Raw genomic sequence first — 27,627 nt, 5'->3', positions numbered from 1 at the left:
AGGGCAGATCTAGGAGTTCGCCGCGTCTCTACCCTGCAGCAGCAGCAGCTATGAGATGTGGCAGAGGGTAGAACGCGCTGACGAGGAGGTGCGGTGGTGACATGAGCAGCTTTGGCCAGGGTGACACCTGGATCTTGATTTGAAATCAGGATCCGAATTCCACCGGATAAAAATTGTAAGTCATGTCGCCCGCGCTGCACCTTGAGCGGCTGAGTGATGAAGATACTTTGGAAGATGGAGATGCTGGTGGTGAGGAGCCACTCGAGCGAACGCTTGCGGCCATACTGCAGGCCGTAGAGCATGGTGAAGAAGGCCGACACGCCGCTGGTGGCCACCACCAAGGCCCAGCCCACGTAGACGCACCACCAGGGCAGCCCGCCTCGCCTGGGAGGCGGGCCAGCGTGAGGCAACATCCTTCACAGACGCGCACAAAGACAAACATCCCCCGTGTAGCCTTAGACTGTTGGGGCAAATGCTGTTAGCGAGCACCTATGAAGGCCAACATGGCACACAAGGGGGTGGGTGGCCAGCACTCATTTGAGGTGGTGTCGACCTAGGGGAGGCCCGAGATCGGTTCGGATAATCATTACTGTTGTTGGTCGTGAGCGGGAATCGAACTCGGGTTGCTGGGTTCGCAGCGCAGCGCCCTGATCAGTGTGCCACAGCTCTCCACAGAGGTGTACACACACAGACGCACACGCGCGTATTCAGACAATACACAATACGCGTGTTCATTCAATATACACAACTCACAAAATGGCGGTGATGTCACCACAGAGCTTAGCCAGGCTATGTGCACTTTGACCAGCCTACACACACATGAATTCACGCAACATACATGCGAATGTTCACGCATATTCATATATACGCAGCTGAAGGTCCGAGGGTCTTCGGCGTTGAGAGTTGTCGCTCTATGGTTACGACGTGACACCACGTCCTGCGTGACCTTGCTACCTGCATGGGCTGGCAACCAGGGTCGATGTTGTGTGGCTGCTCATGTCACCCAGCGTTAATGCCAACGCAGTGTTGGCATTAATGCTGGGTGACATGAGCAGGTCAGAGCGCTGAGCCGGCACCACTGAACTCCTGAGTTCCAAGTTTCAGCTGCCTGTGATTCAACTGGCTTCTCAAGTTCGGTGAATGCACAAAAAAAATCCACGTTAAATTTGCGTTTGCACTTAACATGGCTAAACTGCAGCTAAAATATGTTGACCGTCATGTGATAGACAACACTCTCATATGCAGAGCGAGTGGAAAGAGCTTCCCCCCTACTGTGTGTGGACCAGAGGTCACTTCTCAGAGGTAGCTCGGTGTTATCCTCTTCCACGGGCCGGTCTTCAACACGGAGGGCTGCACCGCTCTGCGTGAGATCCGAAAGGATTCTTGATGCACGATTGGCATGAAATAAATTGGGAGGAAATTGACAAATATATGCGCTTCCAGAGAGGGCCGGACGCGGTGCTCACGAGGTCCCGGAGGCCGGAGAAGGGGCGGTGGGCCCGGGGCGCCCGGGCAGCACGTCCACCTCCCGCATTGCGTCGCCACGGTAATAGAAGCGCCCGGGCAGCACGTCCACCTCCCGCAGGGCGTTGTCGTAGCGACCGAGCTGCCCGGCCAGGACGTCCACCTCCCGCATCACGTCGCCGTAGCGACCGGCGTCCAGGCCGTGCAGCACGCGCTGCAGATGCACGCACAGCTCTGCCGAGTCGGCGCCCGCACCCTCGCCTGACAAGACAAAGATCCCCCGTATAACCTTACCAGACTGTTGGGGCAAGTGCTGTTCGCGAGCACCTATGAAGACCGGCACGGCACACGAAGGGGTGGGTGCCAGCACCATGCTCTGCCATTCTTGTCTCCTTCGTGGCGATGTTCACATCCCACCAGGTACAGCTCCCTCTCGTTTTACATGGGGGGGGGGGGGGGGGGTGTGTTCTTAAAAAAACAGCGTGTAACTCTAAATCCCATAATCAATAAAGTAAATGGTAGGGGTGAGGGAGATCACGCTATCGAACCTCATTCTTACGTCACTGGTTACAGTAACATATTTACAATACTACCATACATGTATAAAGATAGCCTATTTAAATAAAGGAAAATAAAGTTTTAAAAAACTTTTAATACATTGAGATTAATTTTGACTTAAAACTTTCGTGACTGCAGGAATTCATATTTTTTGGTTCTTTTGGTAAAGTCACGTAAATAGAATAAAAATAAGAATAAAAAATAAAGTGAATAAAAAAAACACTAATATAGACTGTAGCCTGGTTATGAAGCTGGGTGAGTGTACTGGCAGTCTATAATGTAGACTGTAGCCTGGTTATTAAGCTGGGTGAGTGTACTGGCAGTCTATAATATAGACTGTAGCCTGGTTCTTAACCTCGGTGAGTGTACTGGCAGTCTATAATGTAGACTGTAGCCTGGTTTTGAAGCTGGTAAGCGTATTGGCAGTCTCGCAGTGCGTTCCGTACACCATGGCCAACGCGCTGGAACACGTTATTTCAATAACCGTGCATGCATAACAAAATAAGTGTAAAATAATCTAACGCGCTATTTCTAAATCGCGTTACATAAACGCGCATAAAACGCGAGGCAACTGTACTTATTTGAGGCTGAGTCGACCTAGGGGAGGTCCAGGAACGGTTTCGATAATAATCACTGGTGTTAGCCGTGAGCGGGAATCGAATGTGAGTCGCCAGGTTCGTAGCGCAGCGCGCTAACCACTACACTACACGAGACACACTTACACGACGACTCACCTACACGACGACTCACGTACACAATGACACAAACATCTCATCTTGCAGACCCTTCATGGTCCTGCCACTGCCTCTCCCTTCTCAGGAGGGCGAGTTCTGAATAGCAACACAATCCTGCACGAGGATCTTCACCTTTGATCTTCAGGAGTTACCATGCCCCCGTGTTACAAACAGTCGGACGGAGCTGACGCTTTCGCCCTCAGTTGGGAGGCATTCGCGATCGCCCTGCGGCGGTGGGGATCCGCCGGGAGAGACGGTGGAGACCCCGGGCGGGTGCAGCTCTCACACCTGGGGGCGGCAGCTTCTCCAGGGCGAGGCACACCGAGTCCAGGTGCCTGCGCTCCGGGCCATAGAAGTCGCCGTTGGCAGAGGCCGGCGCCCGTGCCGCGTCTGACACCAGCGCCAGCAGCCGAGACACTTCCCCGTCCGCGCCGCAGGGCGGCCCCCCACGCTCTTCTCCGCGCCGCTCGCGCGCGCCCCGTCCCCGGCCGAGCGGCGCCACGCGCCGCTCCGGCGCCGCCAGCGTCCTCATCTCGAGCCCCGTGAGGCGGCACGCGTCCGACTCGTCCGCCACGGCGGCCGCCACCCTCGGGGCGTCTCGGGGCCACAGCGCCCGCAGCACGCGGCGCGCCAGCCTGCGCAGCTCCTGCTCGCGACACGGAGGGGGGAGGGGAGGCACGGAAGAGCACGCGGCAGCATGCAGGCCACGCTGCCACGGACCCCGAGTCCGGCTCTGGTTATGGGGCTCTCCTCTCACCTGAACGCTCGCGGGTTTGTTGATAGGGGGCTCGGGTTTGGCAGGGAGGGCGGATCGGGCCGGTTGCCTTGGAGACAGGCGGTTGGGTTTGGGGCGCACGTTGCGGAAGAACTGCACGATGAGGAGGTTGATAGGGAACATAAGGATGGAGCTCTCGATGCCGATCATCACTTCTGTCCACGTGATCTCAATCCCACCTGTGACGACATCGCCGACATCATCACCAACACCATTATTACCATCTACATCACCATTACTACCATCATCACCATTACTACCATCATCACCACCACCCCCCCCCCCATAATAACATCACAACCATCATGACCATTTTCATCATCACCAAATACAAAAATCCCTTGCTTAGCCTACAATACGCTGTTGGGCCGAACGCTGCCAGCGAGTACCCATTGAGCTGGCTACTTCTGTCTCCCCAGCGCTGGTGTTAACACCACGCCAGGTCCTCTTTCAAGGACGAGTCGACCTACGGCAGGTGCGGGACCGGTTCGGATATCGCTTGCCACTGATATTAGCCGCGGCTGAAACTTGAACTCACGTCACTGAATTTGTACCACAGCGCGCTGACCACTCTGCCACCTCTCCCCAGACAAAAAAACCCAAAGATCTCCCATATAGCCTTAACAGGCTGTTGGGGCAAGTGCTGTTAGCGAGCATCTATGAAAGCCGGCACGGCACACGAGGGTAATGGTGGCCAGAACCACGCCTGGCACCTTCATCTCCTGAGCGGCGATGTTTTACATCGCACCAGGTACTCATTTGAGGTTGAGTCGACCTAGGTGAGGCCCAGGACCTATTGGTGGCCGTGAGCGGGAATGGAACTCGGGTCACCGGGTTCGTCACACAGTGCGTGGCCGACCACCACCGCGCCACCTCTCCTCATCCACGCAGATCCACGCAGCTGTAGACACGGGGCCCCGTGGGAGTGAGGCGGGGGGAGAGGAGCGGTGAGGCGGCTGCTCACCAAGATCGAGTTTGGCATTTGGCGGGCCCGTGGGGACGCCCCAGAACATGATGCTGGTGAGCATGGTGCACAGCAACAAGGACAGGCAGCAGGAGACGCGCTGCACGCAGGTGAAAGGGCTGCGGGGTGGGCGGCTCAGCACGGAGAACCAGAGGTGTCCGTCGCGGAAGTCTCGTGTGGTCTTCTGGTAGAAGAGGTTCCTGGGGAGGCGATGCCAGGGCCGGGGAATTGCACGGTTAATTGGTGTCACCGGCGGGCGAGACCTCACCAGGCCAGGTCACCAACTTTGGTCACCAACGTTGACGAAAGCAATAACATTGAATAAGGTGCAGCGATGAAGCAAATATAAATCGGAGCAAAAACAACCGAATACAAATCGGGGCAGACACCACCGGATTACGCAAAAAATCTCAAGCAGTACACAAACATCAATCGATGTGACTTTAAATAAATAAATTATTTTACGGCCGTGCACAGTAAAGTTATAGAACGGCAAAATAGATTTAGGGTGATTCCTGCACTGGTGTGTGAACAGGGACACGTGACAATGCAGCTGCGTGTCAAATATACATGCAGAGGTGATGATGAGATGTGAGGGATGAGGGTGAATGGCGACTAGCATGTGCTTGGAATGGTCAGCGAGGGGTGAGTGTGCAGAGTGGTGAGGGTGAGTGGGGAGCCGTTGGGCGGTGAGCATGAGGTGTGCGCTCCTTGAACTGCGTGCCCACGTGCACACACGTGCATGTGTACATGCACCGCGTTGGCCACACCACGGGTATGCATACACACGTGTTGCACGCACATGTGTGTGTAAGTATGCGTGTGTGTATGCTTGTGCGTGTATGCTTGTGCGTGTGTGCGTGCATGCTGCATGTACGTGCTTGTCTGTGTGCGTATGCGCACTTGTGTAACGTGTGCGTAAGTGTGCGCGTCACCGGAACTGCTTGAGATCCGTGGTGCTCGCCGCTGGGAAGACGCGGTCGAGCGACCCCTCCCCCACATCGAGTGCGAGCCATGCGTCGCACAGGAAGTGGAATCGCTCTTCCTGCTCCAGGTCCTGCACGACCACGCGACTCACGTACCTGTACGACACGCGGCACGACACGCGGCGTGACACGCGGCACGACACGCGGCGTGACACGCGTGTGTACAGAACACGAGACGTGCGTGGGGCGCTGCGTGGTGCGCGTGGCGTGGCGCTCCGTGTGTATTGCGTGCGGTGCGCGGTGCGGTACCAGGACGGGTCTTTCCCCGAGTTGTCGTGCCACAAGCGCACGGCCTGCAGCTCCCCGAGCGGCGCCAGCGTCGTGAGCAGGAACGAGTCGACGCCGCCGCGCTCCAGCAACGGCTTGCGCTCGTCCGCCAGCAGGTGCGGCTCGCTCTCTGCGTCGGCGCCGTACAGCGTCAGCGTCACCTGCCCACGCCCGGGTTCGACACCTCGCTCTTCTCCTCCGCCTGCGCACGTGCGCCCGCCTCTACCGACGCGACCGCGCCACCGCCCCGCCGCGCCACCCCCGGCCCCCGCACCTTGGCGGTCGTGCAGGCCCCGCGCCGGTGGCCCGTGTACACCGTGACGAGGTAGCGCTGCCGGGCCTGGGGGTCGTTATCGGCCAGGACGGTCACCTTCACCTGCGACCGACAGCCAGAGGGATCGTCACTCTCCGGCGAGGGATGCCGCCTGCGCCGCCTGCGCATCAACAAGCGCTCCGAGAGGCTGCACGTATCTGCACGTATCCGCACGCCGATACTATTGCGGATGTGCGCACATGCTCGCGCCGCGCATGCACCTTGGCGAGGTCCTGGCGGTCTTTGCGCCGTGCCCACACCACGATGGGGAGGTAGAGGAGCAGCACGGCGGCCACGACGCTCACCACCACCGGGTTCTCCGACACGGTGGCGAAGAGCTCGGCCGTGCGCGACACATCCACCACATTGGGCATCACCAGGAAGCCCGCGCCGAACGACGTCAGGTGAGAGCACAGGCAGTGGGTGAGCGTCGCGGTGGTGAGGGGGCCCACCTGACACACACACAGCGGGTCACGCGGTGCGGTTGCGGTGTATTGTGCCGTGCTGGGGGTAAGCGAGGCGAGGTGTTATCTGGTGAGATGCGATGCGCTCTGGTATGGCGTGGGGTGATGAAGTGGTCCGTGCTGTGACGCAGCGTGGCGTGGGAAGCACCCACTCTGCACCCATCCCCTGCCCAGCGTCGCTCTGTCTCGTGCCAGTAGAGACAGCGAGTGGCGAACGTTCCCACCCAGAACGACGCGTTTCCTGCAAAAAAACACAACAGCAGCAGCCGCCGCGTCAGACAAACCCCATCCAACCCGCACCCCCAAACCACGGCATCCTCCGCACGGTGCCGATCGGGTCCCCCACCTGTGCCATCGGCGCCGTGCTCTGCCTGCGCGTGCTCTGCCTGCACGTGCTCTGCCTGCACGCCCACGTAGTAAGTTCCGGCGCCCGGCAGCTCCTCGGGCTCCACGAGCCACGTGTACTCGGTGCCTGCACGGCGACAGCGGGGAGGGGGGTGCCGGCGCGTGACCCTGCGCCTCACGCGTGCGCGTGTGCATGCGCGTGTGCATAGCGTGTGTGCATGCGCGTGTGCATAGCGTGTGTGCATGCGCGTGTGCATAGCGTGTGTGCATAGCGTGTGTGCATAGCGTGTGTGCATGCGTGTGTGCACGCGCGTGTGCACGCCTGTGTGCACGCCTGTGTGCATGCGTGTGTGCACGCCTGTGTGCAAGCGTGCGCGTTACCCCGCCGTGCCTCACCGCGCGTGTCCACCGACACGCTCAGGTTGTGCCGCCGCTCTGTCGGTTCCTCTCCCTGCGACAGGAAGAGCGCGAGGCGCATCGCCTGCCCGCCCGTCTCCACGGTGACCACCAGCGTGAGGTCGTCCCGCGTCACGTTCACCTGCAGCAGGGTGAGCCGCCCGTCTCCCGGCACCAGCGCACGGCTCGGCTCCGAGGGAGCGGCCTGCGGCAGCATTATCTGCAACGGCGCGAGGGCGAGGCGGACGATGGCACGGGGTTTGAACAACACGAGCGCCGGGGTGACGTGTGCGCGACCGCACGCGTCACCTCGGGGCGTCGTGGGCGGTCCGAGCAATAGCCCAGACGTTCCGGCGGGCCGCCCCGGTTAATACCCGGGTGTGCATTAACTAAAGCGTATTACCGCTTCCCAGCGGACATTGAATATCCCGTGATGTTGTCGCGACCCCAGTGCTCGCGCGGCATCTCCCAAAGGTCGCTCGTGAAACTTTCCAAGAGGTGGGACGGCAGTCGTGATATTTTAAACGTTTTAAATTGGTCCTCACATCAAAAAAAAATATTCAATACGTTTTCTCCGGGGAATATACACGGCCCATGCCTCGGATTGGCCACTGGCACCTCCCCGCTGCTGTGTGGAGCCCTCACCTCGATGGGCTGGCTCAGGTTGTGCACGGGGATCGGAGCGCGGTCCACGGCGGAGAGAAGGGAGAGGCTGCTGACCGGGCCGCTCACCTCCCCTCCCTCCGCCGACCAGGCAAACGGGTTCGACACGAAGCTCACCATCTACTCGCACACACGCACACGCACGCACGAACACACGCACACAAACGCTCATACGGATACAAATACAAAGATCCCCCGTGTAGCCTTAGCAGACTGTAGGGGCAAGTGGTGTTAGCGAGCACCTATAAATGCCGGCACGGCACACGAGGGGGTGGGTAGCCAACACCACGCCCGGCCGCCTTTGTCTCCCTAGTGGCGATGTTTACACACCGCACCAGGTACTCATTTGAGGCTGAGTCGACCTAGGGGAGGCCCAGGACCGGTTCATGGATACGTGAGCGTTTGGTGGCCAGCGTACAAAGAAACAGCGCAACAGTCGAGTCGGGTGAGGTGAGAGTGGGGCACCGCTTTGGCGAGATGTTCACAACCTCGCCCGATATGCTGGAGGTCGTGGGTTGGATCCCGACCCTGACGCCTGCGGCATCTATGGAGCTTGCGTGTTCTCCACGTGGTGGTCGTCTGGTTTTTTCTATAGGTCCTCCGGTTGTTCCCTCCATATTTAGAATCAACACGCGTTTAGAGCACATGGCTGCCCTAAATGTCCACACGACAAGTCACCTGGTCGAGTTATCATTTGTGGCCGGGTCACTTCTGAAAGAGAGCCATATCGCTCAGTGAGGCTGCCCTTGTTGAGTTTTGATCAGCGAGGGTGAGGTGAGGGCCACCTGGATATCGACAGGCTCTGCAGAGGGGAGAGGTAGCGCGCTGGGCAGGGTGAAGGCCGCCTCCGAGCTCTGGGATCCTCCAATGGCGAAGCCGGACATCGAGTCTCCAGAACGGCTGTCAACCACAACAACCACGACAACCACGACAACCACAACAACCACCACAACCACAAGCAACCACAATAACTGCAACAACCACGTCAACCACCATTGAAGCAAATAGAAATCAGTACAAAAAAAACTGTGTCACATTAAAAATCGACAATATTGCATCAGCATAAATCAGTGTTAAATAAGATATAGTTCCGGTAGCGCGAGTCGGCTCCAGTAGATTATTTTAGACTGATCATCGTACAATTACAAAATCAAGTTAGAGGAACATTCAACATATATAGGGTGACTATTGTGCTGATGAGTAAACAGACACGGATATACGAGTCTAATGCGAACGTGGACAGGCTTTGGATTGCATTGCGTGGTTCGGGCGGTGTGCGTGGTCGCGTGGTGTGCACGGTCGGTACGCACCGGTCCATCGCGAGGGTCAGAGCCGGCGTGGATACGAGCATCGTGCCCTCCCCTGGGACCCGCTTTGAGAGCAGCACGCCCTGCAGAGTGTCCAGGGCCTCCAGAGCCTGCCTCGACACCTTGAGTCACGCACAAAGACAAAGTTCCCACGTATAGCCTTAACAGACTGGAGGAGCAAGTGCTGTTAACGAGCACCTATGAAGGCCGGATTGGCACGTGAGGGGGTGGGTAGCCAGCACGATGCACAGCTGCCTTTGTCTCCTCAGTGGCGATGTTTATACACTGCACCATGTACTCATTTGAGGCTGAGTCTAATTCGGGAAGGCCCAGGACCGGTTCAGATAATCGTTACTTGTGTTGACCTTGAGCGGGAATCGAACCTGGATCGCCGTGTTTGTAGAGCAGCGCACTATCCGCTGCACTACCGCTCCCCACATGCACGAGTACACGTGCACACACGCGCGATTGAACGCACACGTACGTACCCACACACACACGAGTCAAAGTGATTTGCTGCCCTGAGCCAGTCAAGGAAATTCCACATTCCTTTGGTGGGGGGTGAATCCATTCACAGGTGAGCTGTTGTCGACTTCCCCACGGATTGGCCCGAGTTGGCCGATTGGCCGAGTCAATCCTCAACAACCGAGATGTCACCTTCTACCGCGGAGCCACACGCACACACAAGACAAAGAATCCCGTGGAGCCCACGCAGGTTGTTGGGGCAAGTGCCCCCGAGGGCTGGCACGGCGCACAGGGGGGTGGGGCGAGGGCCACGTGCGCGGACAGATGCGCCGCTACCTGGCCCGCGTCGCGGTCTTCTCCTCGGCCGTGAGCCGTCTCCCCGGTGACCTGGAGGATGTTGCTCGCCACGGCTACGAGGCACCGGGCGCCCTGCTCCATACCGGCGGCGCCCTGCTCCCGCTCCTCCCCGTCCCGGACGGCCGCGCCCTGGAGGGACGCGCTCAGCGTGGACAGCGTAGCGCTGGCTCGCAGCTGTCGGGGACACGCGCACGACACGAACGCGCGCCGGTGGTGACGTGGCAGCCCCGGCGCTCGCGGCCACGGTCGAGGGTTGCGGTGTCGGTGCGAGTTGCGGCCGCGCCGCTGGTACCCGCGCTCGGTGGCTGAGCTCGTTGGGTCGCGCGGTGATCTGGCTCAAAGCTTCCGAGAGCTGCTGAGCACCTTGCACCCCGCGGACCGGCATCTCGCCCAGCGCCACGATCATCTTCTCCCTCAGCTGCAGCCCCCAGCACGCACGGCGCACGCACGGCGCACGCACGGTGCACGGTGAACAACGGACGAACACACAGCAGGCATTACACAGGACGCAGTACACAGCAGGCAGCTATGCATCAGTTATTACACAGAATGGAAGAAATAGCAAACGTCAGGATGCAGACAGAACCAACCGGCGTGTGCGCCTGCTCGGCATTGTGTCTCTCCCTGCTTCCGTTCCCGTTCCCGTTCGTGTTCTCATCCGTGCCCATCCCACCTGTGCATTCTGCGGGGGGGTCTCCCCCTCCTCCTGGCTGCTGGGCTGGTTGAGCACGGAGGCCACGGCGTTGGTGAGCTGTGCTAGGGCGCCCACGTTCTCCGTGTGAACCAGCGCCAGTGGGTCGCCCACGTCCAGGCCCACGCCACCCTCCGCCGGGGCTACGCCCACCTACGTGGACAGCACACAACTCACTTCACCACTCATCCCACTCACCACGTACCACACCACACTCACCACTCACCACACTCACCACGCCACACTCGCCACTCACCACGCCACACACCCCACTCACCACTCACCACACTCACCACGCTACACTCGCCACTCACCACGCCACACACCCCACTCACCACGCACTCACCCCACTCACCACGCCACACGCCCCACTCACCACGCCACACACCCCACTCACCTCGCCACACGCCCCACTCACCACACCACTCACCACGCCACTCACCACCCCACTCACCACGTCACTCACCACCCCACTCATCCCACTGACCTCACCACACATGTCACTCACCTCATCACATCTAGATTGAAAACTACTTTCTTTAGAACTACTTTCTGCCTTTAGTTTGTTGTCTTTCCCCCGCACCTTCGATTGCACGGTTAGCTACGTGCGGTGCATACATACAGACACCACGCACCCCACCACACCACAAAGGCCACCCACCTAACCACACACCATTCACCTCTCATCACAAAAATCCTGATCCCACTGGCCCTAACCTCACACTGACCACACATTCACCCCACCACCTGTGATCTCAGCAGGTAAAGCCGTCAGGGTGAGGGTTCAGCACCAATTAATTCCGGTCCCTCGCTCACTCCACTGGCAGTCAGTGGGCTCCTCTTCATACTTGTATCGCTACTGTCATGGTCACTGTTCCCATGAACTTCACTCGTTGATTCCTCCTCCTCCCGTATTGAGGTTTACCAGACTGGTTCATGTCATCATCCACACTGTTCAACCAGTACGCTGAAGGTTACCAACTCACTCGCTCACTCGTGTGAGTGTGCGTGGAATTTTTCAATTTGGTATTTTTTTTTATCGTGACGCCAGCACACAATGGTCTACTCTTCAAACGATGTCACGAGATCTTTAACATGCCCTGCGAAGCAGACGGCCCAAAGTATTTTGTGGTTAATACAATCGCAGTGTTAACCAGGGCGGCCTGCCAGATCTAAACCGTGAACCTCTGCAACGAGCGGCGACGTGCCTCAAGGAGACAGACCGGGCAACGTGTTGCGAGATGGGGCGGCGGCAGCGGCGGCGTCTCACCGTGACCGACACGAGCTGGGAGAGCGCAGCTCCGAGCGCGTCCGTCACGGAGACACGCAGCAGGAGGCGCCCGCCATGCGCTGGATCCCCCGCGGGCAACAGCACCGCCTCCATCATGGGCTCCGCTCCGCACTGCAGCAGGGAGGCTGCGACACCGCAGGAGACACGTCAGTCGGCATGCGCGCGCGAGCAGGTGACGCGCGAGCACGTGCGAGTGTGTGTGTGTACGTGCGGGTGCACGTGCGTGCGTACACGCGTGTCCGTCTTCGGCGGTGAAGCAGTAAACGAGCGGAGGCTCGGGAGAGCTGAACTCTGAGCAGAGCACGGAGAAGCGCGTGGAGAGCGCCCAGCCTGCATCGGGGCTCACGGAGCAGCGGCCGCGGCGCGGGGGCGGCACCACCACCACCGCAAACTCAGCCAGCGCCACGGCGCCCTGGTTGGACACTGCAAAGGAAGGCGATACGTGTCACTCCGTAGCAACACGTAGGAGCAAGCAGCGGCACGCAGGAGCACGCAGGAGCACGAGGTGGGGTCTCACCTGTGACCCGGATGATGCCGTTTCCCGTGTGGTTGCTCAGAGCTCCCGGTGTGAACACGAGGTACGGCTGCTCCCGTCCCGTGGTGCTCGCCGCTGCCCAGTCCACATCCCGTTCCACCAGTGCTGCATCCTAAGCATCCACAACCACCATACAGTCTCCGTAATTGCACCGTGGCATTTGTGCAACGCGTGGCGATGGCTCGCTGAAGAGGAGTCTCCGTGAGTTAACCCTGACCCAGGTTTCCATCAATTAACACGGACCCAGGTCTCCACACACGACGTCTCTCTATTCGCACTCGAACATCTGTACCTGCTCCTCTCGCTGTCTCAGGGACCAGTTGTAGGACACTGGGCCCTGACAGTCGTGACACGTGCAGTGAAGCGCCAGCCGCTGACCCGGGATCACCTTGGCCCCGCAGTTCGAGATGCAGCTGTGGACACGGGAGACACGTTGGGGAGGAGGGGCAGTCTAGGGTCCCCGGGAGCCGCGCGAGGCCACAAGGCCGACTCCAGGATTTGTTCTCACCTCTTGCCTTTGGCCTCGGAGTGCGGGAACTTTGAGAACTTGGCTCGTGTTTCAAACGGGATACATGTAATACATCTCGTAATGATAACCTTCATGACATGTCTAAAGACCACACGTATTGTGGTTTAATGCAGACATGATCCCTTGTAAAAGGTTTCAGTTTGGTGTTCTAACATCTTAACACGGCTGTTTTGTTGCCAGAAAAAAGGGGAAAACCTATTCTCATATTTTGGTACTGGCAAAGGAGGTCCCATGATTCACCAATGCTCTTTACCCTCCGCTAGATCCCACAGCTGCTACACAGCATCCTCCGAGATCTCCCCTCACAGTCTCCCCCCACCACCCACTCTTAGGTCTCCCCCTAGGTCGCCGGACTCGTGAAGACCGCTCCAATGCAATCGGCCCTCTCCCACCCAGCACAGCGGCTTTGCTCAATCATATCTACAGCACTCATCAGCCTCATTCTCTTATTGACTTCTGCATTTCTTATCCTGCCTTGCTATGAAATTCCCAGCATTTGTCTTATTGCGTGTGCCAACACTCCTTTTCGAACCGCTTGGTTGGGGTCCAATTAGACTTGAGGGGTTAATTCGTTTATGCAGAGTCAATTTATCGGTTTTGTTTCAAAGCACGAGCTTTGTTCAGCATAACTAATCAGCCAGCCTGGAGGATCTGACCTTGGCAGTGGCCTCGATCTCAAAAGTTGCCTGGGCCTTGCGGATCCCGGCCGTGAATTGAAGGGCGGATGGGAGCGATGCAGCAGGAGACGGCGCTCGGACACTCGAAGCTCTGACCCCGTGCCCCCCGCATGGGCCCCGTGCCTCCCAGAATCAGAAGTTTATTTATCGAGTAAAGCCCATTGACGTAAGAAGCTTTTTTCAAGAACGACAAAATCAAAGCATGACACAACTACAGCATGCCCTACCCGATCTCCACTCTTGGCACGGCCCCTGTCACCACCATCAGCATCTGCTCAGCCTCGGCACTTGGCTTGCTTGGCGCGGAGACCGTCACCTTCACCGTGACCTCCGATCCCGCCACCAGGCAACCGGAGGGGAGCTCCAGAACCGGGCGGCTCAGAGAGACGGCCTCCAGGCACGAGGGTTCACAAGCATCTGCAGGGATCAAGACCAGAGCACGAGTGGCTCCCGGTCCGAACCGGCCGGAAGCCTGCCCATTCAGCCCTTGCTTCGGTTCGCGTGCGCACGGGACACAGAACACCGCCGTGTGTGCACCTCTAGCTCACGACCACGGGCAGCAACATCGCGAACGCTCAAATACTTCCCTGAGCACAACGCCACGGAGCTCGGCGGACGCCTCCTGTACATTGGCCGAAATGTGTGACTAAGCGTGCCGATTCGCGTTCAAACTTGCGCGAGCGTGACTACCGCTAACAGGGTGCGAGCGTCGTGTGTAATCATGGGCGTCGCGATTGTGGGAGCCACTCACCGCACGCCCAAGAGAAGTTGAGAGCGGTCGGCGCAGCGACGGCCTGGGGGTTCCGTGTGGGAACGGCGAGACCCTCGATGGCCGTGGGGCCCAGGTCCGGGTCGTGCGAGGCAGAGGCGTCGATGAGAACGGGGCGGCCGCTGCTCACTGTGCGCCCCGCGCCACCCACAATAGCCGCCACCAGCGACCCTGGGCGCAACGACACAAACGCCTCGGCGCGGCCAAAGTCTGGTGCCGAGTCAGGCGGCTCAGAGCCATCGCCCCCCTCCCAGCGATCGTCCTCCTCTTCCTCCTCCTCCACATTTCCTCCTCCTCCTCCCATCCAGGCCGTGAACACCACGCGGTGAAGTCCGGGTGCCAGGGTCCGGCCCGGCACCGTGAGCTCGGGGTGGTGAGTCTCCACGGAGATGGGAAAGCGGATGGCTTCATTTGTCTCCATGGAAACCAGCCGCCATTTGTAGCGCAGAAGCCTTCAACACAAACGCGAGGAACCGACGTGGTCACGAGCGTCAAATGCAAATTCCATTGGCAGCCGCTCTGAGAATGTGGGCTCCACAATGCCCACGTGAATATGGCCATCTGCGGTGGTCATGGCTTCCTGTGGCCGGATCGCGAGTCGTGGATGGGAGGAGAGGAGGTCGGGGTGGGATTGAACTTTGTGTACCGAGGCATTAATGTCCATCATGCAGGGGAGGGAGGGGGGGGCGCTGTGAGCAGGTGGTCAGCAGGGCAGGTTTGTATGGTTTGTGAATGCCTGGGGAACCCGCTTTGCGAGAGAAGTGGCGTGAGTCCGAGTGCAAAGAGAAGGGTACTTTGAGGATATGCATTCCTGAACTGAACCCGAACTAAGCAGCCCGAAATGAAGTCGCTGATATTTGAACTCAGGGCTCTGAGACTGATGCTCGGGAGTTCGTGGCAAGACAGGAGAAGCAATACAGATGTCCGCAAGAGAACATGGCCGTGAGCGCTGTAAATACGATTCGGTGGGAGACTGTGAGGGCAGACGTCGGAGGTCGCGGCGTCTCTACCCTGCAGGAGCAGCTGTGAGATCTGGCGCAGGGGAGGGAGTGCTGGTGAGGAGATGTGGTGGTGGCATTGGCGGCTTTGGCCACAGTGACGCTCGTGCAACTTGAAGTGATCCGGGGTGACTGCAGCCATCACGGCTGAAGGGAACGAGTGCCTGCGGCTTACCGCAGTGAGGCGGTGCGGCTGCAATTGGCCGTGACGATGGCACGGAGAGTGAGTGGCCGCCACAGCGCGTGGGGGAGAGCGTCAGCGCGCGCGGCTGCGCCCCCCGCGATTGCAACTCCCACCATCCCACAGTCGGCCCCCTCGCCCGGCTCCACGTGCACCCTCACCTCCAGCGACTCCGCGCTCACCTAGAGCGTCACACCCAGAGAGAGACGAGTCTCACCTACAGCATCACACCCAGAGAGACGAGTCTCACCTACAGCGTCACACCCAGAGAGACGAGTCTCACCTAGAGCGTCACAACCCGGCACCACACTCACCGCGCTCACCTAGAGCATCACAACCCGTCACCACACTCACCGCGCTCACCTACAGCGTCACACCCAGAGAGACACAATTCTCACCTACACCGTCAATAACATGAGAGACATTCCTCAGTTACATTACACACACAGTGCATGCACCCTGTATATAAGATAACACTGTGGTGCAGGGTGAGGGTGCAGGGTGGAGGGTGCTGAGTGCTGGGTGGAGGGTGCAGGGTGTAAGGTGCAGGGTGCATGTGCGGACAGGGCGTGCCTGGTTGCTCAGGTTGAACTGGGCGAGGTAGGTCCCTGGTTGTCGATAAACGTGCCGGATCTGCAGGTCCCTCAGTTGACTGGAACCTGGCACAGGCGACCCAGAATGCATCAGCCACATCGCTCCGTTACTACGCGGCCATGGTTGAGCAGTGACGTTCGTCGACCAATCACCGCAGTAAATCTACGAGTTGTCATGATTCAGGGCGACTTCATTGCTACAGATGTTATGCATGCATTTGTTCCGTCCTGCTTCCTTTCATTAACCGAAAGGCACATCCGCACATAACTAACGCCGGTCATTCAAACGCGATTCTTACGAGTGATCCTCGGAGCATTTAACGTGAGCGTAACAATAGATTGTAATCGATGATTGACGTGTGAGAATAAGGAGTGGGTGAGCGAGTCACCCCAGAGATGAGATGAGTCAGGAAAACCCCACGCCACCCTCACCGCTCCAGGGTGTCGTGCTCACCTGCGCGACCGTCCCCAAAGTCGGCGCTGTAGCGAACGTCGGGGGGCAGGTGGTCCCGGTCACGGGCAGTCGCACGGAACACGGCGCGGCCCGGAGGGGCCGTGACGGTCAGCGTCGCGTCCAGAGATAGCTCGGCGACGCCCCAAACACTCGTCACGTTCCCGGCGAGCGCCGACACGTTGGCAAAGCGGTCGCTTACCGTGACGCGCACCGAGAACACATCTGTCGCACACGTACACAAAGACCCCCGTGTAACCCACACAGGCCGTTGGGGCAATTGCTGTTAGTGAGATCTTATGAAGGCCGATACGGTGCACGAGAGGGTGATGTGGCCAGTACCACGCCCAGCCGCCTTTGTCTCTCCAGTGTTGATGTTTGCAGACAGAACCAGGCACTCATTTGAGGCCGAGTCGACCTAGAGGAGGCCCAGGACCGGTTCAGATAATCATCACTTGTGTTGGCTATCAGCGGGATCCGAACTCGGATCGCCGGGTTGGTAGCACAGTGCGCTAACGGCTACACTACCGCTCCCCCTTACACACACACACATTCACACAAACAAGCTCATGAACATTTACATGCAAACAAACTTGCACAGACAAGTACACATCAAGCGTTCCAGTCCTGCAAGGACAATTTGCGCTGATTACACTCTGTGTAATCACTCTGTGTAATCAGCGCATTGTCCTCTCCGCCAGATCTCACAGCTGCTGCTGCTGCTGCTACTACAAGGTAGATACGCGGCGACCTCCGAGATCTGCCTCACGGTCTCCCACCACCCGCTGTGAGGTCCTGGCCCTAAGTCGCAGGACCCGTGGGGACCGCTCCACGGGCCCTCACCCATCCCTGCGTGCGTCCCACCCAGTGCAGCCATTTTTGCCAAATCATATCCACATATTAGTCTGGCTCAGTGTGAGTTAGTCTGCGTGGCTTTGGGTGAGTCTGGGTGGGAAACTGGTAGGATTTTGGTGGCTTCGGGTGAGTCTGTTGGTGTAGGAAAGTGTGCGTGTGTGCGCGTCAGTCTGGGTGTGTGTCTGTGCCACCTTGCTGGCTGACGGGGATGCGGTAGATCGCGTGGCTGGCATTAGCCGCCTCCCTCTCTTCCGAAACGAGTCCCTTCACTCCCAGAAGCTCGAACAGCACACGCTCTGGGGTGCCAGCCTCCACACGCACCTCCACCTGCATCTCCTACACACACAAGACGAAGACAAGAGATCCCGCGAGTAGCCTTAATAGACTTTGTATCCCGAGTAGCGATGACCACTATTTGAGGCTGAGTTGACCAAGGGGAGGCACCGGACTGGTTCAGAAAATTGTTACTGTTGATGGCCGTGAGCAGGAATCGAACTTAGATGGCTGGGTTAGTACCGCACAGCGCTAACCGCTACACTACCGCTCCCCACACACACGTGCGCACACACACACGTGCGCACACACACACGTGCGCACACACACACACGTGCGCACACACACACACGTGCGCACAAGTACGCAGAAGCATGCGTGCTGTGCAAGGGCAGAGCTGCAGGAGTGGGGAGCAGGAGTGGGGCCCGGGGTGGGACTGTTCCTCCAATATGCCGCCTGGAGAAGGAGGCCAGGTGGTAAACGACGACAGAAGAGGTAGCGCGTGGCTAGCAGCGTGCTCCGTCACAGCGAGAGGTTTCCTGGATGCGGTCCGCCGGGCGCGGAAATATTTTCCGTCCCGCCGGCAGACCAAGCGGAGACGCGTCGTGCGCGCCGGAGCCTCTCACCTGCCCGACCTCGACGAGCGGCGTGGTGACGGTGGCATGGAGGTCCCCCACGGGGCGGCGCAGTGCCAGCAGCAGCGGCGCCTGCACGGGGGCACCATCCGCCGTCACGTTGTTGGTGGCCAGCACGCGCAGCACGTGCTCGCCCTCGCCCACGCGCTCCTGCATGGCCGCCGTGAGCGTCACGTTCTGCGTCTCCGCGCCGTCGGCCGCCGTCCAGCTCGCGAGCACCGTGTCGCGCGCCACCAGCTGGAAGCTCACGTTGGTCCCTGGGAGCCGGTGGGGAGGAGGGGGGTTCTGTTCAGTGCCGGCGGGGGCCGTGCGGCGGCGGTCTCGGCGTCCGGGTCGTACGGACAGAGCGGCCGTCAAGGAGGTTGAGGTCGCGGTGCAGATCGCCTCGTGAGAGCGGATGCAGAACACGGACGATACAAAAGCAGCCACGGCAGTCGACCCAGCAGGCAAACCTTTCTACGATCAGCGCTCCATCCTGCTCGGTTCATACAAAAAGTAAACTGCCCAATCGTGGTGAATAGATCTACACGGTTCAGATCCAGCAGCCCGCCCTGGTAAGCATTTACTGTGGGTGCATTCAACCATAAACCACTTTATATACCATCTGCTGCACAGTGGACGTTCGGGATCTCGTGACGTCAATCGAACAAGATTTGGACATCACGTGCCAGTCTCACGGTACAAACTTGACAAATTAGAAAAGTTACATCGCAAATGACGCAATTTTGAAACACGTAGCCATCATCACCCTCTTCTGAGGAAACCTGGCAGGACCCTCCTGAAAATGAGTCCTGAGATTTTTTTGAATAAACAACCGGTAATCATCATAAAAATAAAAAAGTCTGTGATGCTCGATCAGGCTGCAGAGTACAATTAAGCAGCACGAACACAGAATATAAACATAGATATAGTGTGCGTGTGTGTTTGTGTGTGCGTGTGTGTTTGTGTGTGCGTGTGTGTTTGTGTGTGCGTGTGTGTTTGTGTGTTTGTGTGTGCGTGTGTGCATGTGTGTGCGCGTGTGTGTGTCTCATCCGTGCGGGGAGCGGTAGTGCAGCGGGGAGCGGTAGTGCAGCGCTGCGCTACGAAATCGTCAACCTGAGTTCGACTCCCGCTCACGACCAACACCACTTCGATTCCCGAGATCGACTCAGCCTTAATTGAGTACCTGGTGCTGTGTGTAAAAATCACTACGAGGGAGACAAAGGTGGCTGGGCGTCGCGTTGGCAACACACCCCCTCGTGTGCTTTGCCAGCCTCCATAGGCTCTCGCGAGTAGCACTTGCCCCCCAAGCAGCCTGTTACAGCCAAAGCGGGCGGCGGTGTGCGAGTCGCCAAGTGGGCGGTCAGCTTTGGGGTCGCCGAAAACGACCTCGTCCAGTGTCGCCCGCCTCTACCCAAGCCAGCCCCCCCCCCCGCCTCACCTGCGAGCAGGGACACGGGGAGCGCGAAGTCGTGGCCGAAGCGCACCACGCACTCCGCCTCCACCTGCCACTGCTGCGGCCGCTTGAGGCACCGCGCGGGCGAGAAGCCGCTGATCGGCTGCTGCACGGAGAGCGAGCGGCGCGCCGTCACGTGCCACTCGGCCGCCGCGCACTCCACCTGCAGCGTGAAGGTGCCCGGCAGCGAGTAGCGGTGCGACACCTCGCTCAGCAGCCTGGCGTCACACACACACACACAGGGCGTCACACACACACACCCTACACACACCCTACACACACCCCCTACACACACCCTACACACACCCTACACACCCCCTACACACCCCTACACACACCCTACACACACCCTACACACACACACCCTACACACACCCTACACACACCCTACACACACCCTACACACACCCTACACACACCTACACACCACTCCTACACACCCCCTACACAACACCCTACACACACCCTACACCACATCGCCTACACACACCCTACCACAACCCCTACCCTACACACCTACACACCCCGCTACACACACCCTAAACACACCCCTACAACACACCCTACACACACCCTAACACACACCCTACACACACACACCTACAATCACACCATGCACACTCCCCTACAACACACACCCGACACACACCCTACACACAACCTACAAACACACAACCCTACACACACCCCTACACAACCCTACACAAGCCCCTACACACACCCTACACACAACCCTACACAACACCCTACACACCCTACACACACCATACACACACCCTCACACACAACACGACCCTACACACACCCTACACACACCCTACACACAGCCCTAAACACACCCTACAAACACACACCCTAGACACCACACACCCTACACACACTACCCTACACAACACCCTACACACAGCCCTACACACCCACTCACACACACCCCGAAACCACCCCTACACACACCCTACACACCCCTACACACACCCTACAATACACACACACACCCTAACACAACACCCCCTACACACACCCTACACACACCCTACACACAACCCTACACACACCCTACACACACCCTACACACACCCCCTACACACCCCTACACACACCCTACACACACCCTACACACCCTACACACACACACCCTACACACACCCCCTACACACACCCTAAACACACCCTACACACACCCCCTACACACACCCTACACACACCCTACACACACCCCCTACACACACCCTACACACACCCTACACACACCCTACACACACCCTACACACACACCCTACACACACACACAGGGAGTCACATACACACACACCCTAGTGACTCTACACACACACAGGGCGTCACACACACACCCTACACACACCCTACACACACACACCCTACACACACACGGCGTCACACACACCCTACACACACCCTACACACACTACGCACACAGGGCGTCACACACACCCTACACACACACACTACACACACACCCTACACACACCCTACACACACACCCTACACACACACACAGGGAGTCACATACACACACACCCTAGTGACTCTACACACACACAGGGCGTCACACACACACCCTACACACACACACTACACACACCCTACACACACACGGCGTCACACACACCCTACACACACCCTACACACACTACACACACAGGGCGTCACAACCACACGTGGACACACACTCACGCACACACACAAACGTGGACACACACACGCACACGCGCATTGCTGTGTTGTGCTGTTTAGTTGACCTACTTTGCTTTGTAGCTGTACCATGTCGCCGTGATTCACCGTGTTATGATGTTGTTGTTGTTGTGCCGTGTTGCTAAAATGTTGCCATGTTGCCTCGCTGCTACCCCGTGTTGTTGCCGTGTTGTTGTTGTGTTGTTGTGTTGTTGCCGTGTTGTTGCCGTGTTGTTGTGTTGTTGCCGTGTTGTTGTTGTGTTGTTGTTGTGTTGTTGCCCTGTTGTTGCCGTGTTGTTGTGTTGTTGCCGTGTTGTTGTGTTGTTGCCGTGTTGTTGCCGTGTTGTTGCCCTGTTGTTGCCGTGTTGTTGCCGTGTTGTTGTGTTGTTGCCGTGTTGTTGCCGTGTTGTTGTGTTGTTGCCGTGTTGTTGCCGTGTTGTTGCCGTGTTGTTGTGTTGTTGCCGTGTTGTTGTTGTGTTGTTGTTGTGTTGTTGCCGTGTTGTTGCCGTGTTGTTGTGTTGTTGCCGTGTTGTTGCCGTGTTGTTGTGTTGTTTCCGTGTTGTTGCCGTGTTGTTGTGTTGTTGCCGTATTGTTGTGTTGTTGTTGTGTTGTTGCCCTGTTGTTGCCGTGTTGTTGTGTTGTTGCCGTGTTGTTGTTGTGTTGTTGTTGTGTTGTTGCCCTGTTGTTGCCGTGTTGTTGTGTTGTTGCCGTGTTGTTGCCGTGTTGTTGTTGTGTTGTTGCCGTGTTGTTGTTGTGTTGTTGCCGTGTTGTTGTTGTTGTTGCCGTGTTGTTGCCGTGTTGTTGTTGTGTTGTTGCCGTGTTGTTGTTGTGTTGTTGCCGTGTTGTTGTTGTGTTGTTGCCGTGTTGTTGTTGTTGCCGTGTTGTTGCCGTGTTGTTGTTGTGTTGTTGCCGTGTTGTTGTTGTGTTGTTGCCGTGTTGTTGTTGTGTTGTTGCCGTGTTGTTGCCGTGTTGTGTTGTTGCCGTGTTGTTGCCGTGTTGTGTTGTTGCCGTGTTGCCGTGTTGTTGTGTTGTTGTGTTGTTGCCGTGTTGTGTTGTTGCCGTGTTGTTGTTGTTGTGTTGTTGCCGTGTTGTTGTTGTGTTGTTGTTGTGTTGTTGCCGTGTTGTTGCCGTGTTGTTGTGTTGTTGCCGTGTTGTTGCCGTGTTGTTGTGTTGTTTCCGTGTTGTTGCCGTGTTGTTGTGTTGTTGCCGTATTGTTGTGTTGTTGTTGTGTTGTTGCCCTGTTGTTGCCGTGTTGTTGTGTTGTTGCCGTGTTGTTGTTGTGTTGTTGTTGTGTTGTTGCCCTGTTGTTGCCGTGTTGTTGTGTTGTTGCCGTGTTGTTGCCGTGTTGTTGTTGTGTTGTTGCCGTGTTGTTGTGTTGTTGCCGTGTTGTTGTTGTTGTTGCCGTGTTGTTGCCGTGTTGTTGTTGTGTTGTTGCCGTGTTGTTGTTGTGTTGTTGCCGTGTTGTTGTTGTGTTGTTGCCGTGTTGTTGCCGTGTTGTGTTGTTGCCGTGTTGTTGCCGTGTTGTGTTGTTGCCGTGTTGCCGTGTTGTTGCCGTGTTGTTGTGTTGTTGCCGTGTTGTGTTGTTGCCGTGTTGTTGTTGTTGTGTTGTTGCCGTGTTGTTGTTGTTGTGTTGTTGCCGTGTTGTTGTTGTTGTGTTGTTGCCGTGTTGTTGCCGTGTTGTGTTGTTGCCGTGTTGTTGTTGTTGTGTTGTTGCCGTGTTGTTGCCGTGTTGTTGTTGTTGTGTTGTTGCCGTGTTGTTGTTGCCGTGTTGTTGCCGTGTTGTTGTTGCCGTGTTGTTGTGTTGTTGCCGTGTTGTTGTTGTTGTTGTGTTGTTGCCGTGTTGTTGCCGTGTTGTTGCCGTGTTGTTGTTGTTGTTGTGTTGCTGTGCGCTGTGCACCCGCTCAGGCGGGACGGCTCGATGAGGCGCCCGTCGCCCAGGCTCACGCTGCAGCTCAAGTTGGCGCCCATCGCCTCGGGCAGCAGCCACTCGATGGCGACGGGGACGGTGTCTCCCACAGCAAACACCTCCCCCACCGTCACCCTCAATGCTGCACGCACAACAACAACAACCACCGATGTTAGCGGTGACATGGCCATGGCACTTGGGCAAGGTTAGGTCCACTTTGAGGCCAGTAGGTCATAGAAGAGGGCCGAGTGTTATTGGTGATGAGATGACTGGCAGATGCACGACAATACGATCGCATGAAAACCCAACACACGTGCACCTACCCATATACAGAGCCTCACCATGCCTCACCCTCACCATGCCTCACCCTCACCATGCCTCACCTTCACCACGCCTCACCCTCACCACGCCTCACCTTCACCACGCCTCACCTTCCACACAGTCTCACCCTCACCACGCCTCACCTTCCACCATGCCTCACCCTCACCACAGTCTCACCCTCACCACAGTCTCACCCTCACCACGCCTCACCTTCCACACAGTCTCACCCTCACCACGCCTCACCTTCCACCATGCCTCACCCTCACCACAGTCTCACCCTCACCACAGTCTCACCCTCACCACGCCTCACCTTCTACACAGCCTCACCCTCACCACGCCTCACCCTCACCACGCCTCACCTTCCACACAGCTGTATGACAGGGTGAGGTAGCTGCCCCTGGAGGGACAGGGGTCCCCGAGGAGGGCCGGGTCAGCTCCGGCCTGGCAGACTTGCACACCGCGACAGAGACCTGGAGACACGCGACACACGGGAACACCTGCACACCTGCACACCTGCACCCCTCCCCTCACGCAGCGTGGATGCGACTGCCGGCTGCGTGTCCTGCCACCGTGCAGTGCCACGCACCTGCGACCAGGTCCGTGACGTTCACCGTAGAGCAGCCGTCCTCCTGCGTGTGTCCGTCGGGGCTCGTTTGGCCCCCGGGGGCGTCGGGCTCCGCGGAGGCTCCCGGGCCGACGCCATCGGGGCTGCTGGCGTTGAGCCGACAGAAGTGCGCGTTGCCGCGGCCGAAGGTGGCGACCTCCACCGTGACGACGCGGGCCGAGCCGCAGCGCAGCGTGGCGTTGGTGCCCGCACAGGCGAGCGCCTGGCGCGGGTCTGCGACGCGGACACCGAGTCAGCGACGGCCCCGTTGGGTCTCACGAGGCCATCACGCGACACGGCGTGACCAATGCAGGGTGGCGGCGGTGGCACCACGCGTCACGGGGACACGCTCTGTACACGGGGTGCCATCATTCCGCGTCTGGGCTGAATAGAAGGTACAGGCGCAACCCTGCAACTGTGTCGCTAAAACCACTGCTGGTGGAAGGGGCTCCATTGGAAGGAACTCGAGAGCATTTGGGCTACTCTACCACGGTGACCAGACGTGTTGGAAATGATTGGAGTTACCCACACTTTACCCAACCGCATGTGACATGTCAGTCGACTATACTGCTGGGCAGGCAGAGGTAGTGGGGGGAATTGAGAAACTGAGCTGGTGGGGTCAGGGTGGGGTCAGGGTGGTTGGGAGCCTCACCAATCTGGCACAAGAAAGGCCGTTCCTGCTCGCACCGATCGCTGGCCGCCCAACGGAATGCAGCCTCCGCCGAGAGGAGGCCACAGCGGCCGGCCGGCTCCCCGGGGGCCCAGTCGGGCTCCGTCACGTTAGCGCCGTCCAGCCAGCGCGGAGGCCCCGCTGTTACAGGAGACACGCGATTACAGAGACACGGGGACTCTGTGGGGGGACAAGGAGTGCATTGTCAGCAGGTGCGGGACAGAGAGACGGGAGGAGCCGGGAGGGAGCAGTGCCAATGTGCCACCTAATCTGCCTCGCCTCCTCGTGTGACACGGAGCATGCCACTGGGTGAGCCACTGCTGTGTGAATGCGGCACGAGGTGAGCCCGAGTGGCACACTGAGTGTCTGCTGCTCAACGTCTAACGAGCCACTTCTGTTCGAGGGAATGCGCCGGTGCCGCCTCGCTCACCTGGCCCGTCGTCGTCGTCTCGAGCCAGAAGCCCGATCCACCAGCTGCGCTCGGCTTCGCCGACGAGCCGCTCCTTCGTGGCCGCCCGCGTCACCGCGTCGGGCAGCGTGGCCAGGAGCCCCCCGGCCCGCTCGCACTCGCGCTGCGCCCCCCAGAAGGAGAGCGGCGGCGCGGTCACCGGGAGGAAGCACGAACTCCCGGCCGGGAACTGCGGCGCGGGGCACGCGGCCGTGGACACCGTCATCAGCAGCAAAAGCAGCAGCGGCGGCAGGAGCAGCAACGACAGCTGCGTGGGCACGAGGCCGCCACGAGCTCCCATCGCGGGGAGATCCAACCACCCCCGAGAAGGGGGCTGGCTCCTCGTGGCAGCAGCAGCAACCTGGTGGTAGAGAGATTCATGCAGAGAAAACTTTCTGTCTCAGGACTCCTGCATTTGGCATAAAAGGAATTGTCCAAACTGGCCGGGTGGCTCAGCAGTAGAGCGATTGGCTCACAATCTGAACGTCGTGAGTTCCAATTCTGGTTAGGGGTTCGACTCAGGCCATCATCCATCTGTGGTCAATAAAATCAGCACCACTTTGTGGGGAAGTCAAAACAGGAAAGTGGACATTTCTGGCTCAGGGCTGCAAGACACGAGCACTGCCCCAATGCTCAGGAAACCCACGCAGTCTGACTCGAGGCCGTGGCCGGCTGCTGTGAGCCGCGCCGCGACACAACATCGGGTGGCGCCATGAGAACTTCACGAACACTCCCGCAGTGGCGAGATGCTAACTACTCCCTTACCTCGTATGGAGGTCGTGGGTTCAATTCCGACTCTGACGCATGCTGTATATTTCGAGTGTGCATGCGTTTAGAGTATTTGGCTGCGATAAATGTCCACATGAAAAGCCACTTCATTGAGCTCATAGCTCCGTGGTCCTTACCTGGTAAAATAAAAATTGTTTAGTTAAAATAAAATAGCATCTCTGTGTTGATTTGAAGCTTTCGTGACTGCAGGGATTCACTAAACGGGCGAGCCCCTCCCCCCTCGGATCTACACAATGCCCCGTCACAGCGGCTTCTTCATCTCTCACCTAAAGACGGTTGCTGTTGTTGCGATCGAAACGTCGTGATCTATTTATTAATTGTTATAGCTACGTGACTTTACCGAAAGAGCCCAGGAGTGCAGTGTACCTGTGGTTGAGAGCCCCTCGTTGCTTGAGCTACCAACCCACGAAGGCGCGGGTTCATGTGTCGAGACCAGGACACCGACCGGGCACACAGCGAGGGGACGATCACGAGGGGACCTCAACAGCTGCCGATGTTCACCGAGTTGAGGGCACAAACACCAAACCCCTCCAAAGAAAATGTTCCACTCTCACCTCTCCGCATTCACGTGGCTTGCAGCTCCTCTACGCGATCCTCTTGATACTCATCCGAGACGGCCCCGTCACCCTAACCGACTCTCCAGGTGACTCACATGATTCCACTTGCCTTTGTTTTGTTATTGCTGTCCGCAGTCAGAGAGCCGCTGTTTAGACAATAGGGTGAGCCGCCCGCAGTCTGGGCGGCTGAGATAAGAGCCACAAAAGGGCTGTGACAGATAGTGGAGCCTGCTGCAGAGCGACCATCGCCGACCCGGTTTCTCGTTACCACCAGGGACTCAATTCGGGTCTGTCCGGGTTGGTTACTCAAGGAAAATATTTCTGGATGCCGCGACACCGTGTAAAGAGTGCCTCTCGCTGTGGCTACTATTCACGTACCTACTCCAGTCTGTCTACCAGTGACCTGGAAAATATTCGGTGAGATATGAAGTCCTGATCAAAACGGATCAAATCCGATGACCCTTTAACATCTCAACAGAACATATTGTGAAGCTTGGTTCAAACGAATACGTCTCCATGCTGCCCCGCCATGTAGAACACGCGAGATGGGATTTAGATCTGATCAGTGTCGACTCTGGACCAGCTAAGGGCCCACTGAGCTCTCGCTCTTTTTCAGAAGCTACCTGGCCACAAATGATAGCGAAACGAAGTGGCTTATCACGTGAAAAT

At 58.0% G+C, this 27,627-nt stretch overlaps 1 protein-coding gene across 3 annotated transcripts in view; it reads right to left on the bottom strand.

Moving 5' to 3' along the window:
* Positions 1-27,627, bottom strand: part of LOC133353331 (polycystin-1-like protein 2) — a 48,833-nt gene that overhangs the window by 20,067 nt on the left and 1,139 nt on the right. Inside the window, exons 2-36 of one of the 3 annotated variants that reach the window (XM_061569479.1) lie at positions 25,595-25,973; positions 25,147-25,305; positions 24,477-24,728; positions 24,250-24,360; positions 23,561-23,711; positions 19,957-20,189; positions 18,528-18,793; positions 17,820-17,964; positions 16,777-16,998; positions 16,303-16,388; positions 15,724-15,911; positions 14,533-15,002; positions 14,009-14,198; positions 12,868-12,988; positions 12,558-12,687; positions 12,272-12,463; positions 12,020-12,165; positions 10,732-10,902; positions 10,351-10,476; positions 10,038-10,232; positions 9,240-9,358; positions 8,715-8,829; positions 7,912-8,049; positions 7,252-7,486; positions 6,872-6,997; positions 6,678-6,766; positions 6,283-6,513; positions 6,023-6,124; positions 5,731-5,909; positions 5,431-5,577; positions 4,496-4,695; positions 3,514-3,710; positions 3,045-3,402; positions 1,467-1,725; positions 201-414 (exon numbers count right to left, since the gene is read on the bottom strand). In XM_061569479.1, the coding sequence (XP_061425463.1) occupies positions 201-414; positions 1,467-1,725; positions 3,045-3,402; positions 3,514-3,710; positions 4,496-4,695; positions 5,431-5,577; positions 5,731-5,909; positions 6,023-6,124; positions 6,283-6,513; positions 6,678-6,766; positions 6,872-6,997; positions 7,252-7,486; positions 7,912-8,049; positions 8,715-8,829; positions 9,240-9,358; positions 10,038-10,232; positions 10,351-10,476; positions 10,732-10,902; positions 12,020-12,165; positions 12,272-12,463; positions 12,558-12,687; positions 12,868-12,988; positions 14,009-14,198; positions 14,533-15,002; positions 15,724-15,911; positions 16,303-16,388; positions 16,777-16,998; positions 17,820-17,964; positions 18,528-18,793; positions 19,957-20,189; positions 23,561-23,711; positions 24,250-24,360; positions 24,477-24,728; positions 25,147-25,305; positions 25,595-25,913 (6,582 nt within the window). In that variant the 5' untranslated portion in view covers positions 25,914-25,973. Of the gene's footprint in view, positions 1-200; positions 415-1,466; positions 1,726-3,044; positions 3,403-3,513; positions 3,711-4,495; positions 4,696-5,430; positions 5,578-5,730; positions 5,910-6,022; positions 6,125-6,282; positions 6,514-6,677; positions 6,767-6,871; positions 6,998-7,251; positions 7,487-7,911; positions 8,050-8,714; positions 8,830-9,239; positions 9,359-10,037; positions 10,233-10,350; positions 10,477-10,731; positions 10,903-12,019; positions 12,166-12,271; positions 12,464-12,557; positions 12,688-12,867; positions 12,989-14,008; positions 14,199-14,532; positions 15,003-15,723; positions 15,912-16,302; positions 16,389-16,776; positions 16,999-17,819; positions 17,965-18,527; positions 18,794-19,956; positions 20,190-21,735; positions 21,887-23,560; positions 23,712-24,249; positions 24,361-24,476; positions 24,729-25,146; positions 25,306-25,594; positions 25,974-27,627 lie in introns of those variants that run through there. The other 2 variants (XM_061569478.1, XM_061569480.1) reach the window with 2 other exon arrangements.

The sequence above is a fragment of the Lethenteron reissneri genome, chromosome 43, assembly GCF_015708825.2.
Source record: "Lethenteron reissneri isolate LAM-NWPU_2019-01 chromosome 43, ASM1570882v1, whole genome shotgun sequence".
In the NCBI taxonomy this organism is placed as follows: Eukaryota; Metazoa; Chordata; class Hyperoartia; order Petromyzontiformes; family Petromyzontidae; genus Lethenteron; species Lethenteron reissneri.
This window is presented reverse-complemented; position numbering and strand designations above follow the sequence as displayed.